Source organism: Pagrus pagrus (genome assembly GCF_965226575.1).
Source record: "Pagrus pagrus genome assembly, chromosome: 21".
In the NCBI taxonomy this organism is placed as follows: Eukaryota; Metazoa; Chordata; class Actinopteri; order Spariformes; family Sparidae; genus Pagrus; species Pagrus pagrus.
Window position 1 is genome coordinate 15063503 of NC_140208.1, and position 19635 is coordinate 15083137.

The 19635-nt window shown below is 40.8% G+C and overlaps 1 protein-coding gene across 1 annotated transcript; it reads left to right on the forward strand.

Moving 5' to 3' along the window:
* Positions 1-2: 2 nt before the first annotated feature.
* wdr90 (WD repeat domain 90) lies at positions 3-19611 on the forward strand. The gene is made up of 43 exons (XM_084342838.1): positions 3-331; positions 461-552; positions 949-1125; positions 1514-1652; positions 1807-1977; positions 2486-2612; positions 3172-3218; positions 3527-3639; positions 3813-4049; positions 4226-4288; positions 4398-4466; positions 4586-4696; positions 4913-5058; positions 5185-5242; positions 5504-5622; positions 5959-6120; positions 6236-6366; positions 6500-6616; positions 7100-7335; positions 7957-8093; positions 8303-8433; positions 8627-8757; positions 8975-9136; positions 9624-9752; positions 10321-10454; positions 10561-10601; positions 10706-10831; positions 11123-11287; positions 11393-11475; positions 11567-11669; positions 11787-11908; positions 12562-12718; positions 13213-13403; positions 13498-13666; positions 13895-14018; positions 14411-14582; positions 16032-16154; positions 16454-16622; positions 16911-17041; positions 17481-17624; positions 18589-18705; positions 18825-18909; positions 19037-19611. The coding sequence occupies exons 1-43, from the start codon at positions 319-321 to the stop codon at positions 19192-19194; spliced, it is 5532 nt and encodes a 1843-aa protein (XP_084198964.1). The 5' UTR covers positions 3-318; the 3' UTR covers positions 19195-19611.
* The last annotated feature ends 24 nt before the right edge of the window (positions 19612-19635 follow it).

Genomic DNA, 19635 nt, shown 5'->3' on the forward strand with positions numbered 1-19635 from the left:
TTGGCAACGGCGGAGGCTGGAGCGGGAAGGACATAACTGCAACTGTGAGCGCTTGGCGTCATATCAGACATAAAGTGTTACTTACTTTGAATCCAGGAGAACTGGAGGAGCCCTCGCATCTCATGATGATGTGAATCAAAAGGTTTTATTGTGTTGACCGCTGGGAAACGGAGAAGGAGCTTTCCTGCTCATTTAGCTGCGTGTTTGCTAGCTAACATCTCTAAATGTACACTAAGGTTAGCTGCAGGAGTTTAAACAAGTTGCAGCAAGACTCCGACATCAACAGGTGGATCTTTCCATTTGCGACATTCGCTAGCAATGGCCTCCAAAGGTAATATGAACATTCAATTGAAGTTGCGTTACATACATTAAAGTATACAGCAACAGAGACTGGGATATCAGCCATATCAGCCATAACTTGAAACAACAGGTGTCAATGAAGCTTGTTTTGACTTTGCAGGTTGGCAGCATCCTTACGTCAACATATTCAAACACTTCCGAGTTGAAGACTGGAAAAGGTCGGCAAAAGAGGGAGATGTGTCAACATGCACGGTAAATTATCTGCACACTATAACTGTCATATGTCAACTTATACCTGAACCCCCAACTGTATTTTTCAATATTAAACACCTCTGTAGGCTTGAAAGGTTTGTCCTAGGGCTTTGCTTGATTTTCTTGTCAGCTACAAGTAGGCCAATAGGGACCAAAAACCAAAACCGCTATAAAAGCAAACAAACATTCAAAACAATACCTCAAGATAATCTTTTTATCTGCTCTCCATCTTTAGTTTTAATTTGTCCTAACAGTTAAAAAGCTGCTGTCTTAGTCCTCCTTGCCAATGTACAAGCCTACACAGGATGACCTACTTTGGGTGGATTATCACTTTAACTATAAGTATTCAAACTTAAGTTAGTTTGTTTCATGTCCACCTTCCATGATACCCCCCAGAACAAGACACTGAGGTGTTCAGTGTTCCAGATCAAGGGTCCTGTTCCTGCCAACAGCTACATACTGATGCCCAAAAACTGCAACGGGTCTCTGGGGCTGACAGGACGCTACTTCTGCCTTCTCTTCAGGCCCACCCCTGGCAAATACTTTGTGGTCCACCTGGATGTTTCTGCAGAGGTAATGATCTGATTTTGTGCACTGATCTGAGGCGTGTGTATGTGTGATGAAATCAAGAATTTTGATACATCTATGTTGTTTACTTTTGTTCTAACATTCATAACTAATTATTTCATCTTTCTTTGCGATTCTTTGACATTTTGAAGCGTGCCTTTTTTAATGTGTTGGCATTTAAATCCGACGGAAATTCTGAAAGTACTCTACATGGTCTCACTTTAAATATCATCCAACTGTGTGGGAGGAAAACACAAGTTGCACCTTTGGGTTTTATTAATTTATGTAATTATGTAGGTAATTGATTTGACTCATATTAAATAATTCCATGCCTGTTGCACGTGAAGATAGAATTAAATGGCCAATTCCTTCTCTCTGTGTGTTGGATGTGAAGGAGGGCCAGGTGGTACGTATCTCCTTTTCCAACATGTTCAAAGAGTTCAAGGCCACAGCTACCTGGCTTCAGTTTCCTTTCCTGTGCGGAGCTGCAAAGGATTCGGTCTATGAAAGCACGGCCAAATCCGCAAGACATGGTAAATTTCATGCACACACATGAAGCAATGCTTTCGTATACATGAGCCATTGTTCACATGCATATGTCTTTCTTGTTCACTGTATATTGTACATAATATAAATAATTGTGCATGTCTTGCTACAGTACTCTCTATCTCTGTTTTTGTGGTCCAGGTTTGGTGGATCCTGCTCCCACTTCAGTGCGTTGGACCTGTCTTATGCTGGATCTGCAGTATACACTCTCTGTCTACCTCAACCGCTGCTACAGTCATGTGAAGAGCATCAAGCTTTGTGCCAACATGGCAGTGAAAAACATGTTTACCAGTGACCTGCTGCTCGATCCAGGTGAGATTTAGTTGTAAATGTAATTTCTCTTTGAAACTATAGCTGCTTATTTTTCCTTTTTTATGATAATGACATAGACAGTACATATTATCTATATTTACACTTTCTGTCTATGTGAGAATACTGCTGTTGGTTTTCCACTAGTTTGCGATGATGTTATGTTGAGAATAAGAGAGATGTTTTAGTGTTATAGTGATCTTTTATTAAAGGGCACTTAAAGAAGAGAAAAATGTAGCTTTGTTATTGTAGCATTAAAGTGCCCTATCAATCTATAACCCCCTGCTTATTCAAACCTCTCATTTCAAAGACCAGACATCTCCTTTGGTAGAATGCACTGAATACTGAGAATATCTTGAGCGCTCTGAAAATCCTCTACTAGCAAAAAATGTTCTCTACATACCTATCGTTCTGTGTCAAGTTCGATCCAATTTCTGAATAGACTACATACCTCTCAATTCAAGCATGACATTTTACTTCACCCTTCTACCGCTCTTTTCTCTTTCAACAGGGGTTTCCTTCAGTGAAGCCAAACTGATGGGTCTGTCCTCTTCTCAGGGAACAGGTCCAATGCCCAGAGACATGTCATTCCCTGTGCCCAAGGGAGCCTCCTGGCATGACCTTTATGATTACATCAGGTATGGTGTCTTCTCCTGGGAACAGCATGTGCGTCACTTGAATTGTGCTTAAAGCTAAATACAATTTAAACTGCTTTTTCTCGTTTATGGGGCCACAATGTTTGGTAGTTGTTAGTTTTGTTTTTATCCCCATTTCGGTGACAAGTGAAAATACGGATGACTTGATGTCACAGCATGATTGATGGCTGCATCAGTGCAGCTTCAGTAGAGATTCAACAGCCTAAAATGTGAGCTTTTTATGTAAAGTGCCCAAGTCGACCGCTTACCAAAGCTGGCTAGTTTGTGCCAGTATCATCTATTATAACGGAAGAAATCCATGTGAAAGGCCACTCTCAGAAATTCAATAAAATCACCATGTAGCTGTAGAATAGTATTTTAAAGAAGGCCTTTTCCTTTTGATATTTCAGAATCACTACTAGCAGTTTTAGGTTACTTTCAGATTTTTTTCACTGAACACCACTTGTAAAAAATAAGATCTGCAGTCTATATTATAACTGATTTAAGAAAACCACAGTCACACTGCACTGCAATGTAATCTCTCATCTTCTCCTCTCAACAGGTTTCCCTCAGAGGGAACAAAATTGCCCTTTGACTCCATTCAAAAAGGTAATCCCAAGGCTGAGGCTAGTTAATCATAAAATATCACACTACTCATCATTCAGCCCTTACATGCTATTCTCTTGGACCTGACTGTTTTTAGATTTTCCTGAAAACTTTGTCAAGATGTATATATAAGAAGTCTGGAAAAAAAATTCTTTGTATCAAGTGTGATTTGAAATATTTTTATTACGTATTCATCAAAGTAGAATATAGTCATTGGAGCTTTAAAAAGAAAAAATCACTATTACAGAAAAAGTCGTGGGATGCTGCTGTTCTGACAAACACATGTTTATCCAATAACCCTCTCTTTTCAGGTTGTGTCTCCAACCAAAGAAACCCTATTCGAGAGGAGCCTCGCTCCGTCAACCTCAGCAAACCGGTTCAGGACCGTGTGTCCCTCATCCAGCAGATCACCACTCCAAAATCAGTAAGACTGAGAACATTTAGTACTTTAAATCAAGTCTCTGTGATTCCAGTTAGCTTGAATTTTGTCTGTGAAAATAAGGTAGATGTTTGAGTGTGAGCCTTTGTCACCAAATATATATTTTTAGAAGGTGCTATTTTTTAAGAGCCATCCATTTTCTCCTTCTGTCTTCTCAGCTCACGAGGAATCAAAGCCCCTTGGTGACCAAGATACCTGATCTGGGTGTAGTGTCAACTCAACTGAAGGATGACTGGCTCAGCCATAATGATGACCAGTGTCAGCAGGAGTCTGCAAGCTCCAGTTCACACCAGCTCACATTCAGGCCACCGTGTGATTCTGATGACAGGGGAGTTCATGTGTACGTGCATTCTGAGGATGGCTTCAGCAAACATGGGGAGGAAAGTGAAGAAGAGGTGAAGCTTCACTCTGACTAGACTGTATATTCTTTCCCAAGTTAAAAGCATAAAAAACCCATTATAAACAGCATTAATTTATCTTTTTGCCATCATGTTCAACACAATGCATGACTCTGTTGTGTCTTTTGTGCAGTTCAACATTTGAAACACTGTTGATCTTGTTATATTCTCAGCTTGTCTGCACTCCTGTTCCACATCCTGGCCATCTAGCCTCGTCCAAAGGAACCAGGAAGCAGGTAAGAGTGAGGACAGCAGAGGGTGAAATGAACAAGCTGATGAGATATCATTTGTTTAACAGCTCATAACAAATCTCTGTCTTTATTTTTTTTCTGCTCTCCTTGTTAGAAGCTGCTTCCAGACCCAATTCTCAGGCTCAATCGAATCATCGGCTTTGGAGGAGCCACTACTAAATATGTATGCTTATTTGGAGTAAAGCCCTTATGAGACTGGCCTCTGTCATACATTTTGAGTTTGGTGGTCACAAAATGCATCAGAGAAAGAAAGACCAACTGCTGTACATTATTATACTATAGGTCCTGTGGACCAAATCTGGTGATGCAGTGGTGTACCCGTGTCACGCAATTATCGTCTCTATGAAGGTTTCCTCTAACCAGCAGAGGTTCTTCATTGGTCACACTGATAAGGTAAATGAGCTTTGATGTGCTGCGCGTCCTCCGCAGCTAAATCCCTGCCAGTGTGTAGGATGGCACAGCTGGTGGTGGCACCATCCTAAATATAACACTTTGGTGATTCAGTCGATTCCTGGTCTTGTTGTATTCAGTAAAGAGACATAATTTTTGTTGGCATTACAGGAATTGGATTTTTGCATCATCCTCATCCATCATGTGTTTACTCTGTAGGTATCTGCACTGGCTTTTAATGGCAACACAACAGTACTGGCCTCAGCTCAAACTGGCAACCACAGCGTAGTTCGAGTGTGGAACTACCACAAAGGAAACTGTCTGGCCATGTTTAGGACTCATGCTCATTCATTATCCTGTCTCAGGTAACCATCCGCATATGCACATGTACTCATCTATACACACTTATCTTTCATGAGGTCAAAGCGTATGTTGAACACCGTTCGTCTACACTAATTCTAAGTATTCTGTGTTCTCTTTCCATTTTGAAGCTTCTCATACGGCAGTGGTATTCTCTGTGGAGTTGGTAAAGACAGCCACTGCAAAACGGTAAGTGCCACAAATGCAAATTTTCCCACATAAAAATTCAAAGGCTTCATTTTTAATTTGTGTTTAAAGGCAATTAGCACTGGCTGTGCTCAGACTCTGTAGAGAGAGCCACAGGTATCATTAGATCCAGATTAAAAAATGCTAAGCAACACTTAATATCATTACTTTGTCTGATTATTTAAACTAAAATGCTTTAAACTGCTCCACTTATTAGTCTTTCACTCAGCGGTCTGTTTGTTATCCTCATTCAACCTTACATAGATGGTGGTGGTGTGGAACACTCTGAACGTTACTAAAGGTGGAGAGGTGACCATCTTAGCCAAAGCACACACAGATGTGGACATCCACACCATGAAGGTTGCCTTCTTTGATGATACGAGGTACCTCTCTTGTGTGTTTTTTGGCTGTTTATTTGATTATTTTGTTTGCCAACAGTGCATATTTGCATATTTGTAAACATTTTTATGCATATGTCGGTCCGTCTGTTGACCCGAGAAAAGTAAATGTTGATGAAATTGGCACATCTGCTCTTTTTTTATCGAATTATACAAATGTAGTCGAGATATTACGTTTTTCCAGTGAAAATTCAAATTGTAATGCAAAAATGATCATCCCCACTAATCGTGAATCATATGTCAGTCATAATATCTGTCAAAATAATCATAACAGTTAAATAGTTTGAACTGTGAGACAATTTTTGGGTGTCCTGGTTTAAGGATGGTGTCATGTGGCCGGGATAATGTTCGCCTGTGGCGAGTGCGGAGTGGGACTCTGCGGTCCTGTCCAGTCAACCTGGGTGAATACCACTCAATGGACTTCACCGATGTTGCCTTTGAGGAGGGAAACTTTTCTAACCAAAGTCTTGATGATCGAATACTGTGAGTGGGCAAACCTTTACGTAACATTGGAAGACATATGAATCTAATCTAAGTCTACTGAAAAGGTTCTTTATAAATGGCTCGATATTTTCCCTCTGTGACTGGCCTCCCACAGATTTGCCAGCAGTCGGAGTGGGCATATTTTTGAGATCGACTACAGCAGAGTTGTTATCAGAAATGTCAGGAGACTGTTGCCTGCACAGCAGCAGCATGCGGATCGTAGGGAGAAATGGACTTTTAAGACAGGTGTGTTTGAAATCAGTCATTTTAAGTGTTTTAAATTATGTTTTTATATATTTTCTGGTAGATGGGGGGGGGGAAAAGACTTTGTAAAGAGCCTGTGATGACATCAGAGTGTTCTTGTATGTCTGTGTCCCAGGTCCAGGCATTGCCATCAACAGCATCAGTGTGTCCTCATCATTCTGTTGCACGGGCTCTGAAGATGGCTTCCTGCGGCTTTGGCCCCTCGATTTTTCTGCCGTCTTCCTGGAGGCTGGTAGGCAGAGGGGGGCTGTGGAATAACATTTACCCACATCAAACTAACAGCAGTTCCCACTCCACAGGAGATCAGTTCAGTTCATGTATGGTTGTAATTTTCTAGTCTTCAGGGGGAAATATTTATTAGGTTGACTAATAATTGCCAATAAACCAAATTTAAAAGCAGAATATTGACACTATTTTTTTGTTATTCATCGTGTATCACAATTTTTTTAGCAGTACCAAAACTTTAACATCAATTCTGTTGTCTGTCGACTGTCACTGTCTGCAGAAGGCAGAAATGTTGAATGAATCTTTAAACATATAAAACTGTAAACTTAATTTTCAAACAATAACCAAACATTAAACAAACTTGTCACCATGATTACATTATTTGTATTATTGTGATCATTTCATTTGTGTATTAACTTTCCTATCCATGATTATAAGATGTAAAGGTGCAATCACACATCGTCACGTCACATGTGTCATTATGTTCCAGAACATGAGGGACCTGTGAGTGTGGTGTCAGTCTCATCAGACAGCCTTCAGGTCTTGGCAGGCACCTCCACTGGAAACCTGGGTTTCCTTGATGTGAGCAGCCGCGGTTACAACACGCTGATGAGGTCACATACAGACACTGTACTCGGCTTCAGTGTGGACGGCATCCGTCGGCATCTCACCACAGCCTCTTCCGATGGCACAGTGCGCATTTGGAATGTGGATTCCTTGCATCAGGTCCATAGATTTTTTCAGTAACTATTATTAGTAATAATGCCAATTCTTCTGAAAGCCTTGAGGAAATAATTTAAGCTTTTTCATCATAACCTCGGCCAAGGAGGTTATTCTTTTGGTTAAGTTTGTTTGTTTTTTGGTCCTCTTATCAGAAAGATGATGGAACGACTTTGGACCAATTTTCCTGAAAATATATAGTAGTTGTGCTTGCACATTTGCATATTAAGAAGAGTGGATTATTGTCATTGTTAGAGACACTGTGTTGCGATTTTTCTCAAATCTATGGCCATGCAAGGCCATTTAGTCAAGTTTTATGGAGTTTAAGTTTGTCTTTGTTGCTGTATGATTAAGTGTTCAGCCCCTCATTCTCAGTTCCTTCAAAGTAAGAAATGATCAAACGCTACCAGAGGCTTTTACAGTCAACTATAAAACATTCTGAAGACATGGTTAATACTACCACAGCTCCCTAGAGGCAAACTAAACCACAAAGCAAAAAACGGGATTAATCAACAAGTTACTGCTGTGTGAATTTTTCTTTAAACTAAAGAAATTGACATTATCTCTGTTACTGTTGGTTAATGTACCATTTCACTGAATGTCTGTTGTTGTGTCTCCTGTGCCTAGTTGTATGATTTTGTGTCAGAGGAAGGACCCTGCTCCGTGGCCTTCCATCCCAGTGAGCAGGTCTTCTCTTGTGGTTTCAGCTCTGGCATCATCAGAGTCTTTGACATCTCCAGTGCCAAACTGCTCGCTGAACACAGGTGCGTTCAAACCAACATTAACTGCACTTTCAAATGAAAATGGGAATTTCTTGTCTGGTTTGATGTACCAAACCTCGTATGCCTTTGGTTTGTCAGTCGTGTGCATTTTAGGAAGCTTTGTGTCTTCCAAGAGAGGGTAATGACTGCTTTTATGCTCTTGTTTCTCTGTATGTGTGCATGTATTGACGTGTGCATTTTCTCTATTATAGGCAGCACAGAGGTGAAGTGATAGGTCTTGCCTTCTCTCCAGATGGGGAGTTCATGTACAGCGCCGACTCCCAGGGCTCTCTGGCACTTTACAACGCCTCTGAGGAAGACCACAATGTGATCAGAGTTGTGTGTATGTATACACAAACATGCCTCAAGTTAATTTCAATACATCAGTAGTTGCACTTCACTGAAATGTGAACTTAAATCGACAAAATCATTTTGTAAAACATTCGTACAGGAACAGTATCGATGGAGTGAAATAGTGAATTACACAATAGCATACCGGGTGCCGTTGTTTGATTCATTCTTCCCTGACTGGCTAGGTAATGCGGTGGCCCGAGGCACTGAGCGCGCTCCAGATGCCCTCGCAGTGAGCAGTGACAGCCGCTGTCTGGCTTTCGTCGGTCCCTCAGAGTACATTGTCACGATCGCTGACTCGCAGTCTCTAGATGAGGTACTGTATCTCTTGCACGATGTTTCCTTTCAACCCCATGCCATTTCTGGCCTTGTTCAGGAGATTTCATTACAGAATTATGGTGACTACATACCGTACAGCAAATGTTCCCAAGATTGACCAAAATGTTTGTACTATTCCCATACCGACCAGCTAATATAGTCTTCTTATCACCTGTTCTTAAGTGTCCTCATTGACCCATTCTGTCTCTGTCTAGTTGCTCCATGTAGATGTGAGCATTTTGGACGTGGAGAGCCCCCGCCTTGATTCTGCACTGAAGGTCTGCTTCTCTCCGGCCACCACTGAACACTTGCTCGTGGCCACAACTGCCAACAAGATCCTCTGGGTCAGCACCAAGACAGGCCGTCTGCTCCGAGAGGTAACACTACCAAACATGAACACATTAGCTGACCATGTTAAGTGCTAAGAAATCTATCAATTGGCTGCTCAGAGGGTCCAAAATGAAGCATTTTACTTGAGACGTTAATAGGGTTTGTCAGCACTTAGTAGCCAAGTCTGTATCCTACCTGTTCTGTTGCTGTCATTATGCATTTTCACAATTGAGTATTTAAACAGTCTACACGATAATGGTGATCTCAAAGTGTAGGAATCAGGATTGCGAATGAATATACTGTCTATATTAGTGACAGTAAGTTTGGCACAGGTTTTTGAAAATAATTAGAAGATGGATGTTGGGTTAAGATAATAGCATTACCTAACAAGAAGCTGCAAGGATAACAAGAAACAAAGAGGAGAGTAACAGCAGTACGAGTTTTCATAACCACATTTTGTCTCTACACAACCGTTTGATTCATTTTCCAACCATACGTGTTTTTTTTCTGACTGGACTTCTCTCCTCCTGACAGGTGTCTAAGGTGCACAAACACCAGTGCTCGTCCCTGGCTGTGAGTGAGGACAGTCGATTCCTGCTGACAGCAGGACACAATGCTGTGAAAGTGTGGGATTATAACATGCAGCTCGATATTAACTCACAGGTAGAATTAATATCTTTTAGAATGAAAATACTACTGGAATCTAAACTTTAGAAAGTCCCTGCTGCTGCTTCATGTATTTTCCAAGGTTAAGTCTAGCTGTTAATTTGACTGAATGCAATGACAGGTAAGGCATAAAAATGTATCATTTAGGCATCATGTAATAAACTAATAAACATCAACATTAATGATTAATCTGCAGATTATTTTCTCTATTACTTGTTTGGTATATAAGGCATTCGAAAAATAAAAGTACAAGTTGAATTCAAATGTATTGTTCAGTCTGACTTGCAGTCTAAAACCCAGTTTAGTTACTCAGATATTTAGTTACTATCATGGAAACCAAAGGATTGAACATGGATTACTCAATAATCAAAAACTGTTTTCAATTAATTGTCTGTCAAGCAGTTCATGACTTTATCGACTAATCAACTTATAAAATTGTGGGAGCAGTAAAAACTGTGCATTCATCATGATCATAGGAAGTATGTTGTTTTTATTTAATTTAGCAGTAGGAGTATTATCAGTTTATCCATCAGTAGTAACTTAAACATGTGTTTCTCTGTACCAGATGTTCATAGGCCACAGTCAGCCCATTCGCCAGGTGAGCTTCACCCCCGACCAACTGGGCGTGGTCTCAGTGGGAGATGCTATATTCCTTTGGGACTTCCTGGCCCATCCTGTTGACTCTTTGTCTGACAGCTGGTAAGCATCCCTGTTGCATGTTTGAATCTTGTCATTAATGTTAATTAATGTTACATTTTGTAAGTTTTATTGGTAAATATTTGGTATGATCTGTCTTTACTCACAGCTCACCTCTCAGATTAAACTACATTTCAGCTCCTAAATCAGGTAACTTCATTCAGAGGTCGTACTCATACTACAATATCATAAGATGATTCAAATGTTCTTATTCATCCCAAATAAATTGTTGATCTGGTCTTTTCATGTAACAGTTCAACCAGATGCTGAAGTGAGTGGAGTTCAGTTGTCCAATGGGATGCCTCGACAGACAGCACCCCTCCCCTTCTCACCGCCACAACCACTAGATGTCAGCACCCTTGACCAAGTTGACCAAGGCGGTAAATTCTCTTTATCACTTTTAAGTTACCACCACATATTTATCCGTATATGATTAGCTGTCAAAACTGAACATCTTTATGAACACACATTTGTAGCTGATGTCTTGCTCATATCTGACCAACTGCAAGTTGCATGAGGAAAAAAGGATGTTTTAACATATATCTGCACTGACTGGAATAAAGAAAGAGGGAAAATATAACTTAGCAATAACTTGCTTTTAACACTGCATAGTATGTGTACCTAGTGTATGTTTAGATAGTTATAATGTCTCTCCTGTTTCCCCCCTGCAGCTTTGGGCTCCTTGTCTATGAATGATGACACTCCGACTATCTCGACCATTCAGGTAGCAGCCAATGGTTTAGGTCCTTCCTCTGAACCCAGACCTGCAGTTTCCTTCCTTAAAGTCACAGAGCTGGACAATACATCTCCTCTGAATACCAGTCACATGGACGCTGGCAAGTACCCCAATAGATAGTTTGACATTACAGTATAAGTAAAATAACTATCATCTTTATGGTAGAACTGATCCTTTTCTATTTTTTATGCCATGTTGTCATTAGTTGAGCTGAAAGCAAAGAAGCCAGTACGTCCTGATTGTTACAGGCACTTCATCCCACGTTTCAAGACCTCTGCCAATGATCAGGTAAAGAGCACTTTGTACTGTGTAATGATTGTGTAATGACTGAGTGTATTAGTTTGTTTGATGCCCAGTCTTAATGTTTTCTGTGATCCAGGCTGCCGTGGCTCCCCAGCCAGGAGAAGAGGGCATAAAGCTGAAAGCAGTGATTGGCTACAATGGCAATGGGCGTTGTAACATGGTGTGGAGCCCTGACCAAGGTGATGATAACATACTGAAAGGGAAAGTAACAACTGTGTAGAAATATTGTTTAGGAACCAATCCATATTAAATAAAACAAACGCAAAAAAATAATCAGCAATTGATATCTTTTGCAGGTTTGTTTGCGTACTCGTGTGGCTGTGTGGTGGTGGTGGAGTACCTCCATATGGGAAGTCAGAGACACCTACAGGGCCACAGCGAGGAGATCTCTTGTCTTGCAGTCACAAATGATGCACAGGTACTTTTCATAGTTCTCGACCTCACAGTTATATAACAGTGATGTAAAACACAGTGACATTAGCTCTTTTTCATGACTGCGCCAATGCCCCAAAAACTGTGCAGTCAGGTGATTTGGGTCCTCCTAACTTGGTTTTGAGCTTTGTAGATATCTTTTTAAATAGTGTGCGTGCAGCTGGTGTTGCTATGTCTAACAGAAAACCAAACTGTTAAGCCAAACTACTGCTCTGAGTTGTCTGGGAAAAACAACTTGACCCAGTGTGCCCTCAGACAGCACATACTGTGTGTGTGGTTCTATTTGGGGAAAAAGAATTACCATGAGATTTTCAGTGATAGGCCATCCGTTAATCTGTTGAAAACTAAAAGATAATTCAGCCTTAGAGTTCGCATTTTATTACAGCAGCAAAAGTCTTGTTTTGTCTAACCAAAGTCTGAGACTGTATAGCATTTTTAGTCAAAATATGCAGAATATTTTTCTGTCAGTCGACTAATTGATTAATTGTTTCAGCTCTACACATAACATATTTAGCCAGCAACAGACAATTTTGTCTATTTTCTCACATTGGCTCCTGTCATGTCTCCTGTTAGTCCTATGTTTTGTGGACTCGTAAATAAAAATGAAGGTGCTCTGTGTCTGTGTTTCCTCCTGTCCAGACAGTGGCATCAGCAGCTGGCAGCAGTAACAGTGGTGGAAGCCTCATCTGCATTTGGGACATCCAGAATGGAACTTGTCGTAAAACCATCTCCTACCACAGCGGGGCAGTGCAGAGTCTCGCTTTCTCCAGGAATGATCTCTTCCTTCTCTCTGTCGGTCAGTCAAATTTGAATTGAATTGCGTCCATCATCCATGAGCATCTGACCTGTACGTTTAAAGGGACAGTTCACTCCAGAATCAAAAACATATATTTTCCCTTTCCTTGTTTTTTCTAATGACGTTTGTGTAGTGTAGGTCAAAAAGTAGATCTTACATAAAACTGCTAACAACAAGGTCTGTTGATTATCTTGAGTTACCGGGTCATGATTTCTGGAAAGAGACATTGCTGTCGAATTTTTCAAATGTATTCTATTGGCCCTTTTGAGCACCACAAACCAAGTGCCATCTAGTTCCATTATATACGTGGGAAGGCAGACTTCTTTATAGCCAATACCTCCAAAACTCTGCAGTTCACACCAAAAGAATCTAGATAGCACTACAGGTAAGAGGAAAAATATGTATTTTTGATTTTGGGGTTTTGAACCACTTGACATAATCGATTAAAATGCAGAAAATGGTACTGACCACTGATTCTTCCCACTGCTCTGTAGGAGACTTTTCTGACCCAGGGGTGGCTCTGTGGAGCAGCAAGACCTTCCAGTTGCTGTCCAGTCTGGGTGTGTCAGGACCGATCCATGACGCAGCCTTCAGCCCCTCGGCAGCCAGCCAGCTGGCCTGTGTGGGAAGCCAAGGGGTGTACTTTTGCCTCATCCACACGCATGGCTCAGATGTTGACCTCGAGGTTAATGAGCACAGAAAAACACACAAATTAATTTTGAGGTTTTAGTTGTATTTGCTTTGGTACATGAGGATTAAACATTGTGTCACCTTTGTAGGTCCAGAGGGCGAAAGCACCAGCGGAGGTGGGTGATGTGGAGCTGACGGCTCTGTGCTACCACATGGACTCCTTTCTGTTTACCGCCACCAATCGAGGACACGTTTTTGTCTGGGATGTTAACACACAGCGCTGCCTCATGACGTGGGAAGCTGATGAGGGCGAGATCGGTACAAATAGACCCTCTGTATATTTTAACAATCTGTTTTGGATAACAGTATATTTTTGCTTACAGAAAAAAAAAAAAACACAATTCTCTTTGTGTAGCTATCTAATTGAGGAGATGATATTTATTTCTCTTGGAAAAGTGCCTAAAATAGTCCTGTAATTTTGAGTCATGTTGCTTTCATGTATTTTGTTCCAAATGCTAATTGGATTGCGGCGCTTTCCTGGTGTAGGAGTATTGCTGTGTCGAGGGAACCGTCTGATGACAGGCAGCAACACTCGCTGGTTGCGACTGTGGGAGGTAGAAGCTGTGCGGGGTGTGAAGCCTCAGGAAAAGGTCTGCAATGTGGAAGACAGGTCTGTGGCTTATTCCCTAAGGATTCCTTTACTTTTCTTGAGTCTGTTTACTCAGAGGAACACAGTGGGGCTTGTGTTGTTTTATTTCAGTTGCAATAGAGTTCTGCAAAAGGGCGATTATTTGGGCAAAAGGTGTTATTACTTCTCCTTCTCCAAAGTGTCCCCTTTACATATTGCACTTCATGGTTTTGCTCTCCTGCTAGACTTAACTCGTATACTGTTTTTTTTTCTTAGCAGCAAGCTCTGTCTGATGTGATTTAAAGAGCACAAAAAGTGTCTGTACTGTCTGAAACAGATCAAGAATGAGAATACGATACCTTCTTATCCTTAAGTGACAATGTCTGCATTAAAAATGGGCTCATTGTTCTTGGTCTCCTGTGCTTGTCCTTCAGTGGGACCATGGTGGTGTTGGAACAGGAGATAATGCTGGATGGGACAATGGTCAGTGCAGCATTTGATAGCACAATGGACATGGGAATCGTTGGCACCACAATGGGAACCCTCTGGTACATCAACTGGTCAGACAACAGCAGCACCCGGCTGGTCAGCGGCCACAAGACCAAGGTACCAGTGTCAACTTTAGGCAGTGAATGATAACCAAATGCACATCCTGTGTCTACAGCAGGGGCTGGAACATATTTATAATCAGGAGATAGTTATTTAGTGTGTTCTGTTAAACATCTGAATTAACAATTTTGAAAAGATGATACACTACTGACTTTGATTATAATCTGGCTTTTCCTTTTGTGCCACTTTTAGGTTCACATTTATGGTTTAAAATTAAACTTCTGGTTTGCTCTGTAATACAGATGTTTCTGTAATTATAATGTTCATCACCACACAGAGGTTTGCAAGTCGACATTCTTCAACTCTCTAACTTGCCAATAGACCGTCCTTAGAGGACTTTTACACTAAAATGTAACTGTGTACCTCAAACTACCTCTACTATTAAAATACTGCATGTTTATTTTTCTGTTGATATTAATGATGTTGCACATCTGTTTCCCTGAAGGCTAATGTTTTTTTTTCCTATAAGTGTAATCATTTCTACATTGGTGGGGGAAGTCTTCATTTTAAATATCTGCAGTGACAATTTGTATTAATGGCCTGTCAATCGTAGATCAAAGGCCTTTCCCAGCGAAGAGGAATATTTTATAATAAATGCAATTTGTGGCTGTTCAGGATGGAGTGTTAGAACCAGGAAATGAAATTAAAGAAACAGCGGGGAAGCAATTAACCGTTACTGGCAAAATTTTAATGAAGTGATGTCAAGGGCACAAACACAATTAATAACGGTTTAATTACACATTTTTATTTTCACGTCAGCAAGATGAAATAATTCCAAGTCTTGGATGCCTGAATACATTTGATGCTAGATAAACGCTGGCTGTCACCACTTAATTAATTTCTTCATCAAACACAATGTCTCAAATCAAAGTGCGTTTTTGCCATTCGGGCCCGTGGACCATGGAAAGCCTCAAAGTGAAGAATAAATTATTGTAAATCATTATTATCAACATGTTATGATGTTGTATTTTCCTACTTCTGACATTATATTACTTGGACTTTTATGTAGTCAACTGATTGTCCCTCATTTTATGCCCATATATGAAATCTTTTATAAACTCTACCCATGAATTAGTTGTAAAATAAATATACTTTTTGCTTCAGATTTGTTTTAAGTGTCCAGAGTTACTTGTAGTCCTACAGATATATAGAACATTTTCCTCATTTGAGTTGATGGAAAATTCATTAAGCCATCAAAGATGTTTTGGTTATTCCACATTTCTACCAAGACACTTGTTCCTGACTTTAATAAATTTAAATAGCATTTATTGTTAATTGAGGTAAGAGGTAAAGTTTGGCATAAGCGAGGATCGTTTTACAAAAATCTATATGGTGATTTCAGGATTGACAGGTGACTGTGTGTGTTGAGGCAAAAGAAACCTCTTGTTGTCTACTCTCAGACACAGGAGGCTTAATTTCCTGCATGCACTCCCCTCTGCTGTCCAGGTGAATGATGTGGCGTTCAGCTCTGACGAGGGTCATTTTGCAACCTGCAGTGAAGACGGCAGCTTGAGGGTGTGGTCCGCCCCCAGCAACGAACTGGTGGTGCAGTTCCAGGTGCTCAACCAGGTGAGCCGATAAACTTGAGAAAAGAGTCAGCTCCAGTATAAGCAGAAGGAACTCAAAGCTTTATCTAATAGACACCTCGATGGAGAATGTTCGACTCCAGGGAATTTTAAAAATAAGAAATATCAAATCATCAGCAATCTTAGATGGAATCACATTTCCATTGTGAACATGACTACAAGAGTGTGTTTCCTGTACTTTTTGTAGGTAGGTGGGAGGTAGCAAGCGTCGTAAATAGGTGCAAGAACAGTCACTGTGTGCCATAACGCCCCTCTCCCTATTCCTGTTTTTCTCTGTAATAGGCCTGTGGCTGTGTATGCTGGAGCCCTTCTTCCAGGAAGGACAGTACATGTGTGGCTGCAGGATACAGTGATGGGACCCTGAGGATTTTCCGTCTTGCCTCCTCAGAGATGGAGATTAAGCTGCATCCCCATCACGTGGCTGTCACTGCCATCCAGTACTCTGCTAACGGTGAGCAATGCAATGATTGTATAACTTGCTTTTCAGGAAGAACCACTTTCTTGTTTCCTCCACTTGTTTGATCCAGTAGGTTACTATTATAATGGTCAAAAACAAATGGAACAATGTTTAAATGATCAAAGAACGGGTCAAAGTGGGGTTAAGTAGTCAAGAGGAGAATTTCCCTTTGAATGAGAACACCCATGATGAAGCCCATGTGCTGGCAGCTGGTTTTTGTCACATTAAAGCTGCTATGTTTCATCCAGTTTGGCTCTGTGACTGTTTTTGGCCCCCCTGCAGGTCATGTGATCCTTTCAGCGGGGAAGAATGGTCTGGTAGCTGTCAGCAGCCCGGTGAATGGAGCGACTATCCGTGTCATCAGGGACCACAAAGGAGTGCCGATTACCACCATCCAGAGTGTGAATGAACAGGTCAGCTCACTGAATCAGACCAAGGAGTGAAGCTTTAACAGAGATTAACACGGCAGCACAACAGAAAACAGTGAGGGAGGTCAGAGTGGCCCCTGAAAAGCAACGTTTACAGTGATCGGCAACAGAATTTTCCACTTCATTTGTGCAACACCTTATCATCATAGTATGTTAGTTGGGAAAATGAAGTAGCACTTGGCTTCTTCCGTTACAGTGCTGTTGACAGCTTCTCTGCCTTCCCTTCATACAAAGAATGACTTGGCATTTCCTTTCATCAGCCCTCCTCAGCTACAGAACACAAGGTTATAGATCTGTCGCGATGCTATTTGAATGCAATGGGGGGAAAAATACTGTCTGAAATTCTTCCTTTTGGTTCCTGTGACATTTCATGACATTTTTTCAGCAGTACGTGTCTAATGTTGTTTTATCTTCTAATCCTCAGTGTCAGAAGTTCGGCCTGGAAGGAAATGAGATGTGGTTGGCTGCCAGTGCTGACAGACGTGTCAGTGTGTGGGCTGCCGATTGGTTGAAGGACAAGTGTGATCTGCTAGACTGGCTGACATTTCCTGCTCCGGCCTATTTTGGGGTACAATATGCTAATGACTAGAAATGTCGTTCCATATGTTTAGTGCTGCTTTATATATTTTTGTTTTTATGCATCGTGGATACTCAGTCTCCCTTTTGTTAAGTATTAACATATTGGAATACTTGATTAAAGCTTAATATGTAACTATAAAGCTTTGTTTTTAACCTCAAACCCTTTAGCCTTATAATACTCAGGAATTTCTCTGTTAAATTACACGTTTGTACTGATTTCATAGGAATAGAACCTTTTTAAAGGTCACCTGTTTGATTTTCTAGTAGCACTATGGAAACTGTGTGGTTCACAGTTTTGTTTGTATCATGCATGTAATACACACTCTTGCTGATCAATCTACGCAATTCCATTGATCAGAAAATGGTGTCAGTAATGTAGAAATAAGGTAGCACTGTGCCCACAAAGGAAATCAAGATGACGACAGGTACATTCACATTACCCTCTCAGTGATTTAGGCCCTCACGCAACCCTGGAAAAGGACGTGATGTCATGTTTCTGGTAGGGGTCGTGAATAAACATTGATCAGAGCAATGGCAGACTCTAAACAGTGTGTGAGACCAACAATAAAGTTGGAAGTTTGGTGGTGTCTGAACTGCGAGTCTGCCAGAGCCGGCTGGAGTTGCAGCAAAACAGGAAAATGCCTGGTGGGAATGTGTGTAATCTTAAACATGGATGTAAACAACAGAGGATTTAAACCGTTAGACCTCAACACAAAAACAGAACTTTTGTCTGCTCACAAAAAAATACTCCATAGGCCACGTTTGAATTAGATTTAGGCCCCTGATAATGGTGTATGCTAGTAAATTTGAGTTTGTTTTGAGTTGAAGCACATAACAGCCTTAGGTGAGAGAAAAGACTGGCTACGCCTTTGGTTCATAACGTGCATATATGCATATTAAGATCAGTCTATGTTTGAGCATAAAACAATTTTGGATTTTCTTTTGTGCTATAGGATGACAGCCCACCTCCCAGCCTGGCTGCCTTCTGCCCTGCAGACCCCAGCCTGATAGTCTACTCTGGCTACGGAGTAGAGAAAGAACTGTCCTTCTACAGCCTGGCTAAAAAACAGGTACCACAGCTCCCCCTGCTCTCACCACTGTGTTGTGGTCTTTCCTGCCGTCAGAGCATCCACAAATGCGTGTGTGTAATCTCATAAAATATGTTTGTTTGTTTGTTTTTTTACTACAGATAATAAAAAAGATTGCCCTGCCCAACTGGGCCACATGCTTTAGCCTCTCCTGTAGGAGTCAACTCATAGCAGTGGGATCAAAAGGTAAACCCAGATCTTGTTTTTAATGATACGGCTTATATGTTTCCAGGAGGTAAATAAGATCTCAACATGCGTACGTTTGGAGCGTGTTCGTAATTAATTTCTGATTATATTTTTAATCTCTTATCAGAGCGAGTTTTGAAGTTGATCAAGTCGACCAGCGGCAGGTTCCAGGACTTCACGCAGCACAGTGACTCACTGCAGACCTGTCACTTCTCTCCTTCTGGGAAGCTTCTGTTCTCTGTGGCTTATAATGAGATCCTGCTGTGGGAGGTGCAGGGCCTCTGAGGGCCTCACATCAGACATTAGAATTTGAACATTAGACCTTGGAGGTTTATCCACTTTCACAAGTGCCTCGTTTATATTTTTACTTGATGTAATTTATGTAGTTTTTATTTTATGTAATTTTATCATTCCATAGATTTTTTTTTATCAGTTAAATATTTCAAAGTAAATAGAAGCTGTGTGAGATTCGTTCATGTATATAGTTTTATAGCCATTTTTATAATGTTAAGAGGATTGTTTTGTGTGTTCAGTCACTTCCGATGTTTGACCATTTATTTTAGGGTCTTGTTACTGTGAGTTATATTATGTACAAATACTGATGAGTGACTACCGGTAGCTGTCATGTCTGCTGCTTTTTCAGTGGTAGATAGAAGGATTGTTTGTGGGATTGTTTTTTTTTTGTTTGTTTGTTTGTTTGTTTTTTAAGAAAGCAGCATGTAAATT

Coding starts and splice junctions, on each gene's coding strand:
- wdr90 (XM_084342838.1), top strand. Junction 1,126..1,513: donor ACCTGGATGTTTCTGCAGAG/GTAATGATCTGA, acceptor TTGGATGTGAAG/GAGGGCCAGGTGGTACGTAT. Junction 6,617..7,099: donor TGCCGTCTTCCTGGAGGCTG/GTAGGCAGAGGG, acceptor ATTATGTTCCAG/AACATGAGGGACCTGTGAGT.